The 20,558-nt window shown below is 38.3% G+C and overlaps 1 protein-coding gene and 1 pseudogene across 8 annotated transcripts in view; one reads left to right on the top strand and one right to left on the bottom strand.

The window, feature by feature from the left end:
* The window catches only part of DCAF5 (DDB1 and CUL4 associated factor 5), a 109,520-nt gene that overhangs the window by 60,278 nt on the left and 28,684 nt on the right, over nt 1–20,558 (bottom strand). For 5 of the 7 annotated variants that reach the window (XM_032245813.1, XM_032245820.1, XM_032245815.1 and 2 more), the window contains exons 2-5: nt 8,590–8,733; nt 5,604–5,640; nt 4,563–4,702; nt 2,061–2,190 (exon numbers count right to left, since the gene is read on the bottom strand). In XM_032245813.1, coding sequence (XP_032101704.1) covers nt 2,061–2,190; nt 4,563–4,702; nt 5,604–5,640; nt 8,590–8,733 — 451 coding nt within the window. The remainder of the gene's footprint in view (nt 1–2,060; nt 2,191–4,562; nt 4,703–5,603; nt 5,641–8,589; nt 8,734–20,558) is intronic. The other 2 variants (XM_032245814.1, XM_032245819.1) reach the window with 1 other exon arrangement.
* On the top strand, nt 15,807–18,311 carry LOC116528537 (annotated as a pseudogene). Its single transcript, XR_004259081.1, has one exon. The product of XR_004259081.1 is annotated as a CCR4-NOT transcription complex subunit 7 pseudogene (transcript).

Here is a 20,558-nt window from a genome sequence, read left to right as displayed (position 1 = left end):
AAACTGGAGACAAGAAGTCCTGGTTGTTGAGGACATCATATAAATTGAATGCTGTATAGTTATTAAAAGATGGGGCTAGACTGAGATCCTCTGTAAACGTTGGTATGAAAAAAGCTCCAAAACATATTACTAATTAAAAAAAATAGTATTACTATATGCTTCCGTCTGTCTCAGTTTTTTTAAAGGATGCATATACACAGTAGTATGCACATTACATTAAGTTCTGGAGAGATAAGACACTGTTCGCTGAGGTTACCTCTTGAGTGACTACAGACACTGGAAAGGAGTAGAATTGTACTGATGAACACACATTGTAAAAGACATACAAGTAACAGAGATGTAATTTTTTTCTTTTTTGTTTCCATTACATTTTTCTGCATAAAAACCCCAAAACCAATAAATGTTACCGTAAAAACAAAATAATAATCATCACTTGGATTTATTTTTAAAAGAAAGAAACTATATTTATTAGAGAGAAGACAAGTGGAAAGGAGAGGAGGGCTCATATAGCACACAGTAAGAAATCGGTGGAAGAGACTGGGAGAGAATTGGGAGAAATAAAATATCCACACTCCCCTCCTCTCTCAAGACCCTGCAGACACCATGAATTACTCAAGCTTTCCACTGGAGATGAACAGCTCAGTGCCCCACTCCAGTTGCCAGCTATTGCAATGAATAGCTGGCAACTGGAATGGGGAAGATAACAGGTTGGGGGAAGGCTGGTGCAGTTAATCCAAACCCTGCCTTTTGTAGTATGGATGAGGCAGAATAGTTGTTCCTAAAGAGCCTGAAGTGGCAAAGAACACTGCAGCTGAACACAATTGTCTTCTCGGTAGACAGCAAGCCTCCTAAAGTACACAGTGCAAAGGCACATCAGGGGTCCTGCCACTATACACATTTCAATAGACTGTAAAAGCAAGAGCCAGGTGCCTATGCAACAGAGGGGGCAAGAGAAATCCCTGCTGCCCTGAGGAAACCGAGGGAACCCTGCTCAATGCCAGGGACACCCCTCTAGGCTACATGGATCTGCTACAATAGTTCCAACTATCTCTTACTGCCCCATGGAGAGAATCAGCTAGGAGTAAAAATCATCAAGGAAGATAATCTTCTGTACTTAACTACTTCTTTCATCTGAGGCCCATGAAATAAATTATAACATCACTTAGTTTGCATGATATTCTTCTGCAACATTGCTTTATGAAATGGGAAACTACCTCCATGCAGAATTTCCAGAGGAGCTAGCTGGCAATGCACAGAGGTTTTTAAATAAATAAAGCATGGCCAGTTTTATGTACAGGTACCATAAAAAGTAGTCCCTCTCCCATGGGACTTAAGGAACATAAAAGAGCCTGCTACCCACCCGTATGCCCACATCCTTTAATGACGTCTGAGATCCCCCCCATTAGTGATTCATACCATCATTCAGGATTGTCTTAGGTATGCTCTTTTCATAGTGCCATGAGGAGAAACACAAGCGGTCCTGAACACCATGAGGCAATGGCTCTTAACCTTTTGTTGTTGTCACTACAAAAGTCACTAGTCCTTCTGATAAACAGAAAATGCACTTATTTGAATACACAATATATAATTTTCATTTTTTTTTTTTGCAGTTGTTTTTTTTTTGAAGCCCCCTTAGGGATCCCCTCCCTATTCATGCTTAAGAACCCTGGCTCAGTAGCAACAAGTGGCAAATCTCCACCTCCACTTCCTCCCCTATACCCACCCCAGCCCAAGAGCTCCTATGCATCTGGGGAACACTGGGCCTAAAAAGAGAAGGCAATACTGAAGGGATGCTCTGACTACTTCAGATAATTGCCTAGAATTGACCCTGTCTAAAGTCCAGATTACTATTTATGATGCCTCCTCTGCAAGGAGTGTGGATTTCTCACTGTCTATTCCTTAGAAACAAGCTCTCCTGGCTTAGAGACACTATACATCTTAAGAAATGCCCAGCACAGATAACTGCCAAAGAGGTCTTCACAACACTTACTGGCTGGTCATACTACCTCAAAAATGAGGTAGGGAAAAGTTTTAACACCGTGTCAATAAAGGGGACTCACCTCTGAGGTTTTCGAATGTCCCAGAGTCCCACTCCTTCCTTTGAATTGGCTGTGGCCAACAACCTGGGCTCCACAGGGTTAAACATGACACTGTGAAAAGCTGATGGATAGTTTGCCAGGCAGAAGGGCTCTGTGGAAAGAAAACTTATAATCAGTTCATTACAGGTACCTCTGGGTCACTGGCAGGCAGATAAGCAGGAATGTGAATGCAGGTAGGAGCACTCTTTAATAACCACTCCAACGGCCTGGAGCCCCAAAACAGCACATAATCCCACCAGTCACCCCTACTCACAAGGTCTCTGTGAATCCCATACATAGCAATGTGAACACATTAGACAAATTTTAAGCTGTAACACCCAGAAATATATATATAGCAGCTATCAGATCCTGAGACAAAACAGAAACGGTCACTAAAAATGGGAAAATAAGCCATTTTACAGTAAGTAAAACTGAATTCCACATAAGCAGAAAAAACTGACAACCAATCACTGGTAGGATTATTATGATTTCCAATTGTATCAGTTTTAGAAATTAAAAGTTGTAAAACCACACACAGATTTGATGAAGATAAAATAAAACAATGAAAAAAATCAAGATATGGTAAAGCAATAGTGTAGTTTTTCCCTTCTGGTTCACAATGCTCCCTAACATCCAGCCAGTATGTAATCAACTTCACCTAGAAACTCTGCATCATTTTACAAAAATCCGCAGGTTCCAAGTGAGGAAGAAACCACTTCGTTACCTAGCAGCATATACTCCTATGGAACCTGTTAGACTAATACAAAGAAAGCATTTCTCAGTCCATGTCTTCCATACACAGCAGTTCACAGGCCTCTGAGCAGGTAAAGCATTCAGTCATCCCCATCATCAGGCAGTTTAGACAAAGGAGAATTTCACCTACCAAGACCACAGTGACTCGACCACAGCTGCTACTTCCTGCTACCTTACCTGCCTAACCCTAAAAACAAGCTTCTCTTATAGCCTGAACCTCAATAATAAGCACAACCCAAAATGTAAAATGTTTAGTGGCACTGTTTACAGTAGCAAAGACTTGGAACCAACCCAAATGCCCATCAATGATAGACTGGATAAAGAAAATGTAGCACATATACACCATGGAATACTATGTAGCCATAAAAAAGGATGAGTTCATGTCCTTTACAGGGACATAGATGAAACTGGAAACCATCATTCTCAGCAAGCTGACACAAGAACAGAAAACCAAACACTGCATGTTCTCACTCATAAGTGGGTGTTGAACAACAAGAACACATGGACACAGGGAGGGGAACATCACACAACAGAGCCTGTCGGGGGGTGGGCGGGCTAGGGGAGGGTTAGCAGGGGGTGGGGGGATTGGAGAGGGATAACATTAGGAGAAATATCTAATGCAGATGACAGGGGAATGGATGCAGCAAACCGTCATGGTACATGTATACCTATGTAACAAATATGCATGTTCTGCACATATACCCCAGAACTTAAAGTATTATAATAATAATAATAAAGAACTTCAAAAACTCTTCCAAGACTTTTAAGATTACTTTTGTAACTTTTTTCTGTGGCACATTTTTAACATATAAGACTTTGTATATTCCATAGGCATTATCAAGTTTGATTTCTACATATAACTATTGTTCATCTGAAATCTATGAGATACAGATATAGTGCACATTTATCACAGCATTGTTTATTGTGTATTACTTCTTTTCTGCACTAATTTTGTGATCTTTATCATATATTAAACTCATGTATAATTTAAAAAAAATTAAAAGACCTAGATCCTGCCAGAGAAAGCAGGCAGGATAGTAAATTTAGGTACACAGGTGTGATCGTTACAATGTGCACTAAAGGCCAGGGTGGGTATGGCAGGGGCACTAAGGCTGGTCCTAGAGGAAGGGGCCTTTTGAAGACAGGTAGAATTACAGAAATCTCTCTGTAGGAAATCAGCTGAGAAGATGCATTTCCTGAAGAACTTCAGAGAAAGTCAACAAAAACAACTTCTTCATTTTACACATCAGAGAGTCAAAGGCACATTCAGAGGAGGCACTCACACAGACAATCCCCTTTAAGTAGAGTTCATTTGCCATCATTTTAAGATGTATACACAGGTAATTTGAGGTTCTGTGGTTCTTTTGACAAAATAACACACCTGAAACTAGGATGCAGAAAAGTGCCTAACACCCCCATTTTCTGTAAATAATCAAGAATTACATGTTAGCACCACAACTTCTGCTCCTTGGGGCACTAAATACCAAGGTACAAGAGTTTGTGTAGAGTCACAGGAGGGTGGAGAAGGACAGGTGAACGTGCCTCACTCCTGAGTACTTAGGTGTCAGATAAGACCTCCAAAGACCTCTTACGCCTCCATGTAAGAGTTTCACATTTCCTTTCCCTTGAAATCACTTGCACATAGATACTTAGGTCATAAATTGGACCTGTAATGAATCTGACATCAAACTGTTCAACACAGTCCAATAGCCCTTTGCACAGTGACCCTACCTCCATGGGGAGATTCCCGGATGTCCCAAATGAGAACCCGGCCATCATCTGAGGAACTGGCAAAAATGTTGTCATTCACTGGGCTCACAGACAAGCCATATACTGCATCTTCATGAGCAAACACGTCCAGTGTCTCACTGCTGGGAGATAGAGAGCAAGACAGAGGCACACACATACACACAAACATAGTGCAGAGTCCCAGCCCTTCGGTACCAAGGATGCCATCTTTTCATTTCTAGAAAGTCAATCTAGCTGAGTCCCAAAAAATATCATATTTCCTAAAAGGTAGGTTGTCAACTTTCAGGTTTAAAAAAAGGTACTATTAAGGAATCTTTTTAGAGATTTTATAATTTTTGTGCTAAATAAGCATATTTAAAAGTGACTCAATAGCTGAGTTTTGTGTTTTCACTTATTACAGAATGCATCTGCTTGTGTACAGATTTGGGGGTTGTACCTGATTTTCAAAAAGTAAGGAAAAGCTTTAAAGCAGCCAAGTCGGATGCCAACAGGGTGAAAGAGGGGTCTCCTAGCAGTCTGGCATGGTGATGAGGAGCATGGCTCTGAGGCCAGACAGTCTAAGTTCAGCTTTTAGCACCACTTGACCTTCCCTATCAACATGTCTGTGCCTCTGTTTCCTCATCTATAATGGAGATCACAATAGTATCTCCTTAGAAAATGAGTGTGAGGGTTAAATGAATTAATATGTACAAAGCATTTAGAATGGTGCTTGGCACATAGTAAGAACTCAATCAATATTAGCTATTACTGTTCTTAAATATTACGCTTCCTTGTCTTTTAAAGTCTCCTTTTAAATTTTCACCTAAAAAGTATACTTTCATATCAACTTTCAAATCCCTTTTTCCTTTTTAAATCAAAACTTTATTTCAAACTATTGTAGGAAACTTTTTTAGAAAAGAACAGCTGGTTTCATGCTGTTTTCTTAAAAAAAAAAAAAAACAAACTATTTTCTTCTAAAGAGATATTTGCCTCTTCATAGGAAAAACAAAGTCAGTCACCTTCACACACCACCAATCTATTTACCTTTCAACATCATGGAGGATAACTTGCTCATCGTTTCCTGCAAAAGAAAAAAGCAGGCATTTGATCATTCCTGCAAGATGGTCCCTGTCCACATTACGATTTAGTATTATTAAGTTTATTCATATTTTTTCAGAAAAAAATGAATAATATGAATAAAGCCAATGCTAATACAAATTAGAAGTGTTAACTAGAAAAAAGATTTATAGAAGTAATTTAAGAAGAATAGTACATTCTTACAGAGAATTTTTAAAAAAATAATACCAACTAAGTATAATATAGGAACAGTTCCCAACTGTATTATCCAGTGGATGATGTAAAAACAACAACAACAACAACAAACTGTGGCTACAGCCTGGGCAACATAGTTAGACCCCATCTCTACAAAAATTAAAATTAAAAAATTAGCCAGGTGCTGGTACACCCTTGAAGTCCCAGCTACTTTGGAGGTTGAGGTGAAAGAATCACTTAAAGCCAGGAGTTCAAGGCTGCAGTGAGCTATGATTGCGCTCCACCCTGGGCAACAGAGAGAGACTGTCTCAAAAAAAAAAAAAAAAAAAAATGGGGGGAAACAACACAAAACAAAACTGTGGCCATCAAGGAAAACAGTAAATGATCATGAGCAAATCAATTCACTAACTTTTCTTTTACTTTTTCAGCAAAATACTCATTAATTATGAGAAGTGCAATAAAATCTTTAACATTTCCATGACTCAACTTTTTACCTACAGAATAGGGATGGTAATTTCATAGGGTAATTGGGAGCATAAGAGTACATCTGTAAAAGCATTCGGAATAGGGCTGAGCACTTAATAAGCCCAAATTAAATGTTTGCTAATATTTCTATCCTCATGGTCTTTTAAAAATTTTTATTTCTTTCTTTTAAGACAGAATTTTGCTCTGTTGCCCAGGCTGGAGTGCAGTGGTGCAATCATGGTTCATGCAGCCTCGACCTCCTGGGCTCAAGCAATCTTCCCACATTAGCCTCCTTAGTAGCTGAAACTACAGGCATGTATCACTATGGCTAATTAAAAAAAATGTTTTTTTTTTTTTTGTAGAGATCTAAACATGTTGGGTCTAACTGTGGGGTTCTATGTTGCTCAGGCTGGTCTCAATCTCCTGGGCTCAAGCGATCCTCCTGCCTTGACCTTTCAAAATGCTGAGATTATTACAAGTGTGAGCCACTCTGCCCAGCCTCGTCATCTTTTATAGCATTAAAATTTGATGATGGTGATTCTAAATGATGGGGAAGTTTTAATCTTGTATTTCTACTTATTCAGTCAAAGGATATAAATTATTCATGATATGTGTAGTCCTGCCTTCAAATGGTTTATATAGCAAAAAAATTAAAACCTGAATATGAAAAGACAAAACATAAAAAATGTCCCACTTTATGCTAAAATGCACAACCAACAGTCCCTTAAATAGAACGCAAAAGTAGCAGTAAAGATATGGCTCAGGCCATCTTAAACAAAGGCCTGGCTATAAACCGTGGGTGCAAACCAATGAAATCAGTAAACCCATACTAATGCCTTCCAGGTATCAGGCACAGTGATAGGTCCTGGGTATACAAAAAGAATAAGATTCTACTCCGTCCTTGAGAACTCACAGTCCAATTGCACAAACAACTAATAGCAACAAGAGGGTTTGCCTTGTAGCAATATGATCTAGCTATGGGTTCAATTATTTCTTTCATAAGCAGGGTGAAAGTACATGGAGAAGGAGACGTTTGAAGAGAAACTCAAATAACTCAAAACTCTTACCAATGAAAGGCTTAGGGGAATTGGTGAGGACTGGACAATTAAGGTGGAAGAACAGCATGAACAAAAGGCACAAGAGCAAAACAGTACCATGCAGTACATTCTTAAAACAGCAAATAGTTTGGTGGGCTAAAGTGTATAATTCAGGGAAAGGAGGTTAAGGCCAAACAGACAGATTGGGGTTTAGACTTTATTCTTCAGGCACTGTAGGGTCAACGGTTCACATGGTCCAGTCTCTATTTTTAAAATTAAACTTGTGTATTCAATTAATTCAAAGAAGTTTTAGACAGTGGTAACAGAAATCACAGAAGGCCATTGCAAAACTCCAGGCCAAACTAAAGGATGAATCTGAGAGGCTTTCGAGATAGACCTGACAGGACCTGGTGACTGACTAGATGTATAAATGTAAGAAAGGCAGGTTTGAGGATGACTCCAAGATTATGGGTAGAATGAACCATGTGAAACTGCCACTTTTGTAAGTTGAAAATGGTTAAATGTCAGCAATTTCTTAACATTAAACCTAATAGCCTATATAATTGGGTGAATGGTAATAACTGAGAAAGAAAATCCAGCAGACAAGAAGAAATTTTCACTCAAGAAAGGACTAATGATCTTGGTTTTAGATCTACTGTATTTAAGTTGCTTTTGGAACACAGGTAGATATCCAGTGGAAAATCTGCAGCTCAGAAAAGAGATTAGAACTAGAAATGTGGTGGTCAGAAGGAGTATGGTTGATGGAAGCCATCGCTAAGAGGTTGGTGTGAGCATCAGCCATTCCAATTGTACCCTAACATAACACTTCAAACAGGAGCCATCCACAGGTCATGACATCCGTTTGAGTTATGGCCAGCATAATCTTTAAAAATGAAATCTAATAGAATAAAAAACAAAATCAGAGTGTGCCACATATAGGAAGGTTAAGTATTGTTTTGTGTGTGTGTGTGTGTGTGTGTGTGTGTGTGTGTGTGTGTACCAGACCACAATGTGAAAAGTTTTCTGCCAAAGAGAAAGAAAGAAAAAGACAGGCGAAGAAAAAAAAAAGAGGAGAGAAAAAAAGACACATACTATCCTAATATGTAATACTGCTGTATTTAAAAGACAAGCAGAAAAAACAAGCTATGAGAAACCAGTAATTCCACAGCTCAGTGAAAAATTGGAGTTATTTTCACACTCTTTTCTCTAAAATCCCAACCATAGTGAAGGTCCCAAGGTAGAATCTCCCTTTTTACCTCCAGAGAACACTTTAGTGTTCCCACTGTTGAAAGCCAGGCAAAAAATGTTGGAATGGTGCTCTCCTTTCAACTGTATGGGCTTGACCCTGGAGTGGATGGCTTGCTCCATGTGCCACAGCAGAACCCGGCGGTCGTCTCCTCCTTAAGAAGAGAGTAAGAATCTATGGTTAAAACAGCTGACATCGCAAGGCTGACAGTTGGTTTTGCCAGCCTCGAATCCCATCTTTTCCAAAACTACACCCCCACCAACTCCATAAAATTCACATGGAGCACAAAAACCCAGGACTCTCCCTGCTTCACCATCAATAGTCATATGTTCTCTAGGCCATTTGTCTTCTCCTAGGAATTAAATCTTAAGCAGACATAGAAAATGAAAGGGATAAGCACTGACACTGAGACTCCTAAAGCCACCCTGTTTCTGTCTTTCCAGAGCCCAGCTGTTTAAATATTTCTTCATTTGCTACCTAGAATCCTTTCATGGAAGCCCTTTTTTGTTTAACAGAGCCTGAGATGACTTCCATTGCTTGCAACCAAAGAACTCCAAAGTAGTATTTCTAGCATAATGGTTTTTAAAGCAATCTCCTTAATGTGATCTCATTGACTATGGGACACAGTACAAATGATAACTAAGAAATCACCTGACTTTTACAGTAATAGGATCTAGACAGAATACAGAATACAGCTCAACCCAGCTCTTACCTCTGTGTAACTTGAGGTCTGGGGTTTTTTCCCCGCTTTCACTTTTTACTTATACTTTTTTTGCATTGACTTTGTATAACAAGGCCATACTATTTTCCTAATAAAAATTTAATTTACAACAGCAGCAAACCATAGCAAGCTCTGTACCTCTGTCTCCCCTCCTCCATTCAATGAAAAATGTAGCTACAAATGATAGCACATCCATACAAGGGCATACTATGAAGCCATTAAGTTGTTAGATCTATGTAAGAGCTAATGTGGAAAGATGTCCAAAGATATTCATTAAGGGGGAAAATGAGGTATAAAACAGTATGCATATCATTATCTATTTGCATAAAACAACATTTTTAAAAGCTCCGTGATGGCAGAAACCTTGCCAGTTTTGTTCACTGGGAAATATCCAGCATCTAAATGAGTGCTCCAAAGGATGAGCATTGAGAGTATGCTTATACTCACATATCTATGCTTGTATTTGCATAGCCCTATCCCGATGGCTATAAAAGAAGTTGTTTATAGTGCCAACTATAACTGGTAGGCTGGTGTTGAAGACTTTTTTATTGTGGTAAAATATGCATGTAACTTACCATTTTACCCATTTTTAAGTGTACAATTCAGAGGCATTAAGTACTTTTGTGTTGTACAGCCATTGCCATTATTCACCTTCAGAACTTTTTCATCATCCCAAACTGAAACTCTGTACCCAATAAACAATAACTCCTCCCGGTACCTAGTAATCACGATTCTACTTTCTGCGTCTTCAGATTTGTCTACTATAAGAACTTCATATAAGTAGAATCATACAATATTCTCCCTTATAGGTATGGCTCACTCCCTTAGCATAATGTCTTCAAGGTTTATCTATGTCATAGCATGTATCAGAATTTCCCTGCTTACTAAGGCTGAACAGTATTCCATCATATATATTTTTGTATGCATATTTTGTTTATCCACTAATCCATGAATGAATATTTATTTCTATCTTTTAACTATTGTGAATAATGTTGCTATGAACACGAGTGTACAAATAACTTTTTGAGTCTCTCCTTTCAATTTGGGTATATACGATTGGAAAACTTTTATGTTTCAATTTTTACTTTATACTTTCCTGTACTGCTTGACTTTTTGCCATAGCAGATTTCCTTTTAAAATAAAAAATAGAAGACACAGAAGCCAAATAATACTTATTCTCCTGCTCCTAGAAAATGTCTCTGCTACTTGAATTGTTTGTTTTTTGAGTTTCTTCTTTCTTCCATTGTCAGTCCAAATCAAGTTGTCCACCAGACTGATCCCTGAAGTATGGCCCACAGTGTTCTCTTTATGATTGGCCTATTTCAACTGTGAGTTCTCTGGCCTGGGATAGTATCTAAATTCTGTATTTATTACAGATTTACCACTCTGTCGAACATCAAGCTAAGGTCATGAAAATCATGGTTTGGGTTTTTGTTGCTTTATTTTAATGAAGAATGACACAAATGACTTTCCACACCACAAAGACTGAGGCATGGGCACTTTAGTTCTCTATAGTCTCCACTCCTATGGTTTTCCCCCAGCACTGAGGCTGTGGGTCAGGGACTTATCACTGCTTCTGCTACTATATTTTTTTAAATTAGATAAGTATTTCTCTATATTCATGTCTCCAGCAAAAGCAAAAAGTTAAAAGAGAGGAGCACATGTTTCTTCTACTTGCTTATGTTTCTGACCTAATCTCCCTTTGACTCAGTTTCATCAAATACAAAATGGTCATCATAATAGTTCTTCTACCCTCATTGGTTTTATAGATAAAGCCAAGTGCAAAAGAGTAATTTGCCAACATCACACAATAAGTCATGAGCTAAGATTCAAAGCAAGCAGTAAAGACTCTATAGCCCACTATTCTATACTTGCCTTATTGAACAAAAAATGAACCATAACTGACAAAGCAAATTATTTTGATGGACAATTGAAGGGATTGTCTGCCTTAGTAGCATAACTCAAAAATGTTAAGTAAGAATAAAGGGAGCCCAAGAGTAGAAACAGAAGCTGACTTAACTCCAGCAAATTGGCCCCTGGAATAAACTGAAGACCCAGGACTGGACTGCCTGAATTTATAAGAATTCTTGCAGTGCATATAACTAGTAATAGTTTTATATCTAGAAGATGCAAAGAATTTCTACAAATAATTCTTAAAACTCTAATAGGAAAAGAGGCAAAGAATATAACCATTCAGAAAAGGAAACCCAAATACCAAACAGATATTACAGAGGATCTCAAATTCTATATGGTAATCAGGAAAATGAACATTATAATTTAGACACATTCACACAAAGTGACACAGGGGAATGCACAAGAAAGTTCACTGCAGCTTTGGTCATAATATCAAGAAAACCTGTACACAACACAAATATCTATCAGGTCAGAAAAGGATAAATTCCACTGGAATACAAAATAGGTGGAGTCTAAACACAATGGAACACCATACAGCAGTTAAAATGAACAAGAAACATGTATACAAACATAAATAAATCTTGAAAACTTAATGGTGGTAATAAAAGCAAGTTTCAAAAGGATATATGAAAAAGATAAAATTTAAGGATATATATTTTAAATATACAAAACAATACTTTATATTGTTTATGGATGAACACACATGATAAGAGGCTTTTAAGTGTATCTGTAGTGTTTCTTTAAAAAACAGATAAGTGATTTTAGCAAGATTGTGAGATATAAGGTTAATATACAAAAGTCTATCACTTTCCTATACCCCAGCAATGAACAAGTGGAATCTGAAATATAAAATAAAATATTTAGGTATAAATTTATGTACAAGCTCTATATAAGAAACATTATAAAACTCTATAAAACAAAATCAAAGAACTAAATAAATGGAGAGATCTTCCTTTTTTTTTTTTTGAAGACAGAGGTTCACTTTTTTTTTTTTTCGCCCAGGCTGGAGTGCAATGGTGCTATCTCAGCTCACTACAACCTCCGCCTCCCAGGTTCAAGCAATTCTCATGCCTCAGCCTCACGAATAGCTAGGACTATAGGCATGTGCCACCACGCCTGGCTAATTTTGTATTTTTAGTACAGATGGGGTTTCACCATGTTGGCCAGGCTGGTCTCGAACTCCTGACCTCAGGTGATCCACTTGCCTCCGCCTCCCAAAGTTCTGGCATTACAAGCTTGAGCCAACGCACCCAGCCAAGACTCAGTATTTTTAAGATATCGGTTCTCCCCAACTTCATCTATGGATTCACTGTAATCCCACTCAAATTCTCAGCAAGTCATTTTATGCATATCAACAAAATGACTAACATTTATAGGAGAGTCAAAAGGTCCATAATAGTCAACATAATTTTGAATAACAAAGTTGGAGGACTGACATTACCTGACTTCTGGTTACTACAAAGATATACTAATCAAGACAGTTTAATACTGGCAACAAATAGACAAATAGATCAATGGAACAAAATAGAGAGGCCAAAAATAGACCCACATAAGTATAATAAACTGATCTTTGACAAAGGAGCAAAGGCAAAACAATGGAGCAAAAACGAATCTTTTCAACAAATGGTGCTGAACCATCTCAACATCCACATGCATAAAAATGAATTTAGATATAGACTTTACACCCTTCCTAAAAATTAACTCAAGATTGATCATAAATCTAAATGTAAAACATAAAACTATAAAACTCCTAGAAGATAACAGGAGAAAACCTGGACGACACCAAATGCTGGTCATGATGTAGAGCAACAGGCAATCTCATTCACTGCTGGTGGGACTGCAAAATGGTACAGGCACCTTGGAAGATAGTTTGGCAGTTTCATACAAAACTAAACATACTCTTATCATGCAATCCAGCAATCAGCTCCTTGGTATTTACCCAAAGGAGCTGAAACTTCTATCTACACAAAGACCTGTACATGGATTTATTTTACAACAGCTTTATTCACAATTGCCAAAACTTGGAAGCAACCAAGATGTCCTTCAGTAGGTAAATGGATATACCAACTGTAGTATAACCAGACAACAGAATCTCATTCAGTGATAAAAAGAAATGAAATGTCAAGCAGTAAAAAGACATGAGAAACCTTAAATGCATATTACCAAATGAAAAAAGTTAAGCTGCAAAGGCTACATACTGTATGATTTCAACTACATGACACTCTGGAAAAGACAAAATCATGGAGACAACAAAAAGATCAGTAATTGCCAGGGCTTGGAGGCAGGGGTTGAACAGATGGAATAGAGATTTTTAGGGCAGTGAAAACCTCTGTATGATATTGTTTTTAATTGAAAATATCTTAATTAATTTATTTAAGCAATATGAACTGAATCCAATAATGTGCTCTAATCTTTTTATATTAACAGAAGATAGAGATGGGTATTGTTATTTATTTATTTATTATTATTTTTATTGTACTTTAGGTTCTGGGGTACACATGCAGATCGTGCAGGATTGTTGCATAGGTACATACATGGCAGTGTGGTTTGCTGCCTCCATCCTCCTGTCCCCTACATCTGGCATTTCTCCTCATGTTAGCCCTCCCTGACCCCCCCCCCCCCCCCCCCCATTGTCCCTCCCTTGGCCCCCTCAACAGACCCCAGTGTGTGATGCTCTCCTCCCTGTGTCCATATGTTCTCATTGTTCAACACCTGCCTATGAGTGAGAACATGCGGTGTTTGATTTTCTGTTCTTGTGTCAGTTTGCTGAGAATGATGGTTTCCAGATTCATCCACGTCCCTACGAAGGACTCAAACTCATTGTTTTTTATGGCTGCATAGTATTCCATGGTATATATGTGCCACATTTTCCTTTGTCCAGTCTATCGTTGATGGGCATTTGGGTTGGTTCCAGGTCTTTGCTATTGTGAACAGTGCCACTATGAATATACGTGTGCATGTGTCTTTATAATAGAATGATTTATAATCCTTTGGGTATATACTCATTAATGGGATTGCTGGGTCAAATGGAATTTCTATTTCTAGGTCCCTGAGGAAGTGCCACACTGTCTTCCACAATGGTTGAACTAGTTTACACTCCCACCAACGGTGTAAAAGTATTCCTATTCCTCCACATCCTCTCTAGCATCTGTTGTCTCCAAATTTTTTAATGATTGCCATTCTAACTGGTGGTATCTCAATGTGGTTTTGATTTGCATTTCTCTAATTATCAGCGATGATGACCGTTTTTTCATATGTTTGTTAGCCTCATATATGTCTTCTTTTGAAAAGTGTCTGTTCATATTCTTCTCCCACTTTTGGATGGGTTTGTTTTTTTCTTGTAAATCTGTTTTAGTTATTTGTAGATTCTGGATATTAGCCCTTTGTAAGATGGGTGGATTGCAAAATTTTTTGCCCATTCTGTTGGTTGTCGGTTCACTCTAATGATGGTTTCTTTTGCTGTACAGAAGCTCTGGAGTTTAATTAGGTCCCATTTGTGTATTTTGGCTTTTGTTGCCAATGCTTTGGGTGTTCTCTGTATGATATTGTAATGATGGATGCATGTCATTACATTTGTCAAAACCCACAGGATATACAATACCAAACATGAACCCTAATGTTCACTTTTGAACATTGGGACTCTGGGTGATTATGGTGTGTCAGTGTATGTTTATCAGTTTTAACATACAACTCTGGTGGAAGATGCTGACAATGGCGGAGGCTATGCAGGTGTGGGAATAAGGGGTACATGGAAAACCTCCGTATCTTTCTCTTGATTTTGCTGTGAACCTGAAACTTCTCTAAAACAAATAAAGTCTTAAAAACGAAACTTCATAAGTAAATCCTTCTACAAGTATAATAATAATAGAAGTAAATTTAACAAATCATCAACATTTTGTCAAATCTGATTGGTATCTCTCCACTTTGTTTAAATATTTCATGATATTAAGGAAGTGTTGTTACATCTCTTAGGTATGATAATGGTATTGTGGTTATGTTAAAAAAAAAAAAGAAAAAAGAAAAAAATACTTATCAATTAGGGATGCATACTGAGGTAGGTGAAATGGAGCATGTCTGGAATTACCTCTAAAACGTTCCAGAAAAAAAGTAGAGGGATAGATGATTAATAAAATGTGGACAATTGCTATAGATGCATACACTATACTATTCAACTTTTGTGTGTACGTGAACAATTTTTTCTTTTCTTTTTGAGAGTCTCACTCTGTTGCCCAGGCTGGAGTGCAGTGGCACGATCTCGGCTCACTGCAGCCTCTGTCTTCCTGGTTCAGCTGATTTTCCTGCCTCAGCCACCTGAGTAGCTGGGACTACAGGCGTGCACCACCACACCCATCTAATTTTTTGTATTTTTTTGAGAGACGAGATTTCACCATGTTGCCGAGGCTGGCCTCCAACTCTGACTTCAAGCAGTCTGCCGGCCTTGGCCTCCCAAAGTGCCGGGATTACAGGTCTGAGCCTAGCCAAACAGTTCTGTATTAGTTTTGGGCGAAAAGCGACAGTGCAGCACGGTGCAGCGCAGCTCCTGCTCACCTTTCCCCCTTACTGGGCGAGAGGTGTCTATGGGGCACCCACTGCCACCACCACTGCTACCGCCACTGGATGCTGTCTCTATGGCGAGAAGGAGGAGGAGGAGCACGAGCTCAGCGACACAAGTACATAAATAAAGAATACAATATTTTATGAAACAAATCTTCAACCAAGTATAACATTTTGATGCTTGGCATCTAGACTCCCTTGTGCCCTCACTATGCCAGCGGCAACTGTAGATCATAGCCAAAGAATTTGTGAAGTTTGGGCTTGCAGCTTGGATGAAGAGATGAAGAAAGCTCCTCAAGTTATCCAAAAATATAATTACGTTGCTGTGGACACTGAATTTCCAGGTGTGGTTGCAAGACCCATTGGAGAATTCAGGAGCAATGCCAACTACTGCAATGTAATGTAGACTTGTTAAAGATAATTCAGCTAGGACTGACATTTATGAATGAGCAAGAATACCCTCCAGGAACTCCAACATGGTAGTTGAATTTTAAATTTAAGTTGACGGAAGACATGTATGCCCAGGACTCTACAGAGCTACTAACAACATGTGATATCCAGCTTAAAAAACATGAGGAGGAAGGAATTGAGACCCAGTACTTTGCAGAACTTCTTACGACTTCAGCAGTGGTCCTCTGTGAAGGGGTCAAATGGTTGTCATTTCATAGCGGTTACGACTCTGGCTATTTAATAAAAATCCTGACCAACTCTAACTTGCCTGAAGAAGAACTTGACTTCTTTAAGATCCTTCAATTGTTTTTTTCCTGTCATTTATGATGTGATGTACCTCATGAAGAGCTGCAAAAATCTCAAAGGTGGATTACAGAAGTGGCAGAACAGTTAGAGCTGGAACAGATAGGACCACAACATCAGGCAGGATCTGATGCATTGCTCATAGGAATGGCCTTTTTCAAAACGAGAGAAATGTTCTTTGAAGATCGTATTGGTTATGCCAAATATTATGGTCATTTGTACAGCCTTGGTTCTGGTTCATCCTATGTACAGAATGACACAGGGAATGCATATGAAGAGGAAGCCAACAAGCAGTCATGACATGAAATAGTCCTTTTATTTTCATTTCAAGCTACACACATGCTTGTACATAGGTCTTATCTCTGGTTGAATCCCTTGAACAATAGACAGTGCATTTCCCCTGCCCCTTTCATGGCCCATTTTATTGTCTCCCTTTCAGTACTAAGTATGACCATTCCTATCTCAGATCTTAATTTAAAAAATGCATTCAGGTTAAATTTGGCCTTAATATACTTGTTAGCAAGCATGTGTGACAGAGAGTGGGGAAAGCTACATCACTGAATACTTTGATAAACTTTACCTACTTGAGTTTGGTTTATTTTTCCCTTTTCCTAAATTAATTAGCACTGACAGTAATTTATTTCCCTGTTTCATGTCTCTCCCTTCCATTCTGCAGGAGTTTTAGCTATTTGAGATTGTGGACCATCAATCTTCCACTTTAGAGATTGATTCTGACTCAAAACCTCTGTTTTATCAGAAATTTTGTTTTTTCTTCAACTTAGCTGGAAAAATGACCATCTGCCAACTTTACACAGTATTTACTTGGTTTTGACCCACAGAATATAGCACATTCATTGTGCTGACTGTCAATTCAACAAAACTAAAAAAGACAAGAAACTACTGAGGAGCTTAGTAACGGCTGTTTCTGTACATAGTGTCTAATCTTCCAAGCATACCTAATGTCTGTCAGTTTCTAACTGGCATGTGTAGGCTGCTCTGTGACTGAAGAATTTTCAAACCAGCTTTACACCCTTCAGGAAAAATCCCTTGTGATTGGATGTTTAGTATCTGCCAGGAAACTGGTACTCAAGATGTTGAAGCTACAGTTATTTTATGATAGCACACTTCCCTTGATCTGCTTATTTTTATTCCATCACTGTTTACCCTTGTTTTTTTTTTTGTAGCCATACTTATGATACTATTGATTTATTGGTTACACAAATCAACTTTATTAAAATCCAAAGATAACAAGTCTTTAAGTATATTTTGTACCAAATTAAATTAGAAAATAAAAATTGTGCTTTCATAGTTGCTACAAAAGTAAATAATGGAGAGATTTGGTACAAAACAACAAAATACAAAATATATATATATTCTCATATATATATATAAAATAAAATTACCTGAGGAGTATAATGCTTATTTTTTGTGCATATCTTAGCAATCTATTTTATATATATTATATATTGACAAAAGGGACTGTGAAATATTTAGCCATGCAGAACATGTGACCAGACCAGAGCATGTGTAGGAAGACTTTTCGGTAATCTTAACTCTACCTTGAAATGATGGACTACAAGTTATAATATTTGTTACCTACACTTACAATCAGTAATATTAGCAAATCTCCAAATTGGTTTGTCTTCCTTGTACATTCTTTATTCATGGTATTACAGTGCTGTAACTGGGTGGTCCTTTTTAAACAAAACATTATTTGCAAAACAGAGGGTATTATTTGTTTGTAAAGCTTTTGTAAATAAAGACTTCAAAAATGTTTTCTTATAAAAAAAGAGTTTTGGATTATGTTTAATGTTCATGATAGAAAAAGAAAAAAGAAAACAAGACTCTGCAGAATGGGCTGGGATACTCATGGCTCACTGAGACCTATACCAGGAAGCACAGTCTCTCCTGAAATGAAGCAGCTTAAGTAAAAACGGAATATTGTGTGTCTGTAGTCCCGGCTACTAGGGAGGATGAGGCAGGAGAATAACTTGAACCCTGGAGGCAGAGGCTGCAATGAGCAGAGATCGCGCCACTACACTCCAACCTGGGTGACAGAACAAGACTCTGTCTCAAAACAAACAACAAAAGCAACAACAAAAGCAGAGTACTCCCAGGTCCAGTGGCTCACGCCAGCACTTTGGGAGGTTGAGGTGGGAGGATGTGCAATCTTAACACTTTGGGAGGTCAAGGTGGGAGAATCACTTGAGCTCAAGAGTTGGGGACCAGCCTGGGCAACATAGTGAGACCTTGTCTCTACTAAAAGGAAAAAAAAAAAAAAGAAACCAGAATATCTATACTTTTGTGCCCAACTCATAACCATTCTCAGCCTAAGGTCACCCCCATCACCCAGACAGCAATTATCTTTAAGGTTCATTCTAGGCATTTATAGGATGATTTCATTTTGCCAAGTACTCAGTAATTCAAAATTCATGGCTATTTGTTAAATGCCTTGGGATCATTTTAAAAGGTGTGTCCTTAGTAACCAACATGATGATGACAGCCCAAATCCATGGGAGATTGGAATCACTGAGGCAAAAATTATCGCTGTGATGGAGCCTGCTTCTTGACTTTGCCCTCAAGGTTAGCATCAGAAGATGTAAGCTAAACACACCCGCTTCCTCCACTCAACCCCTCATTCCTTTAGGCAAGGTATTAAGAGCCCTATGCAAAGACAGCAATTTTCAAGTATGCGTCGGCAGAAAACCACCAGTACAAACTGAGGTATAATCTGAAACCGTTAGGCTGCTTTTCAGCCAGCAGAGGAAGCTAAACAGCTGTGCCCAAGCCTCTGACTCAACAAAGCAAAGGAGGGCTGGTGAAGCAAGGGAAAGTCAGTTCAGACGCAAGAGCTCTACAGTTGTCTTCCTTAATCACCTAGTCAGTTCAGAAAGGTAGAGTTTTATTGTTTAGTTCCACACAGAGAGACGGACCTGCAAATAATTCAAGTGAAGAATATTTAGGATCATTTCATATCCTTTAAGCCAGCCCCATGGGCCTGGCAGTTGGATGAGAATGGAGTCAGCCTCAGGAGAGGGAGCCCAGCCCCAACCTCTCTGGAGCACCTGAGGCAGAGCACGGGGACTTCTAGGGAAGGCTAGGCCTTTCTGCTCAGTGCCAGTGCCAGGCAAAGACAAGCAGAGGCCAGGCCTTCTAAGCCTGGTTTCCTCACAAACAATTGCTTACCTTTAACTCATCTGAAAACCCCAAGAGAATACAACTATATACTCTGATTTTAGTTTTTTGGGTTGGTTTCATTCTGCACTAAAAATCACTAATTCATCAAAAAATGTATTCTAATCACATTGTGGCAGCAGCTTTGTAGTTACAGAAAAGCTTTATACTTAAAGAGTACCTTTCCCAAACGATCCCGAGCTATAAGCAGAAACCATGTAAGCCCTTACAACACTCTATAACAAAAGTAATTATTTAACATTCTTCTTATTTTATTGCTCAGAAAAGCTGGCGTAAGGATTTGCTTTGGGTTTCCTCAAAAGCCAGCCAAGCAAAGGACTGAGAAAGCAGTCTGAAATTCTGGATAGAATGCTCCTAGAACTTACCATTGTTTGAAAGTAAAAGAACGATAATAATTTAAATGTCCATCAATAGAAGTCTGGTTAAAATTATTGTTTAATAAAATAAGCCAGACACAAAAAGACAAATATTGTACGATGTCACTTATGTGAGGAATGGTCAAATCAGAGGCAAAGTAGAATGGCAGTTGCCAGGGGCTGGGGGAAAAGAGGAATGGGGAGTTACCATTTAATGGGTAGTTTCTGTTTTGCAAGTTGAATTCCAAAGATGGATGTGGTGATGGTTGCACAACATGAATGTAATTAATAGCACTGAACAGCAAGTACACTTAAAATAGTTAAAATAGTAAATTTTATGTTTTATATATTTCACAATAAAAAATGCAAGGAAGTTTACTATTTATATATGTATGATGCAGCCTCAATAAATAAATAAAAGCATGAGGCAGCTCTGTCTATACTGACATGGGATAATTTCTAAAATATAAAGTATTAGTGACTGTA

Source organism: Sapajus apella, unplaced genomic scaffold, assembly GCF_009761245.1.
Source record: "Sapajus apella isolate SASKATOON/1434 unplaced genomic scaffold, GSC_monkey_1.0 scaffold59, whole genome shotgun sequence".
In the NCBI taxonomy this organism is placed as follows: Eukaryota; Metazoa; Chordata; class Mammalia; order Primates; family Cebidae; genus Sapajus; species Sapajus apella.
Note: the sequence above shows the minus strand (reverse complement) of the source record. Positions and strands in the feature narration are given on the sequence as shown.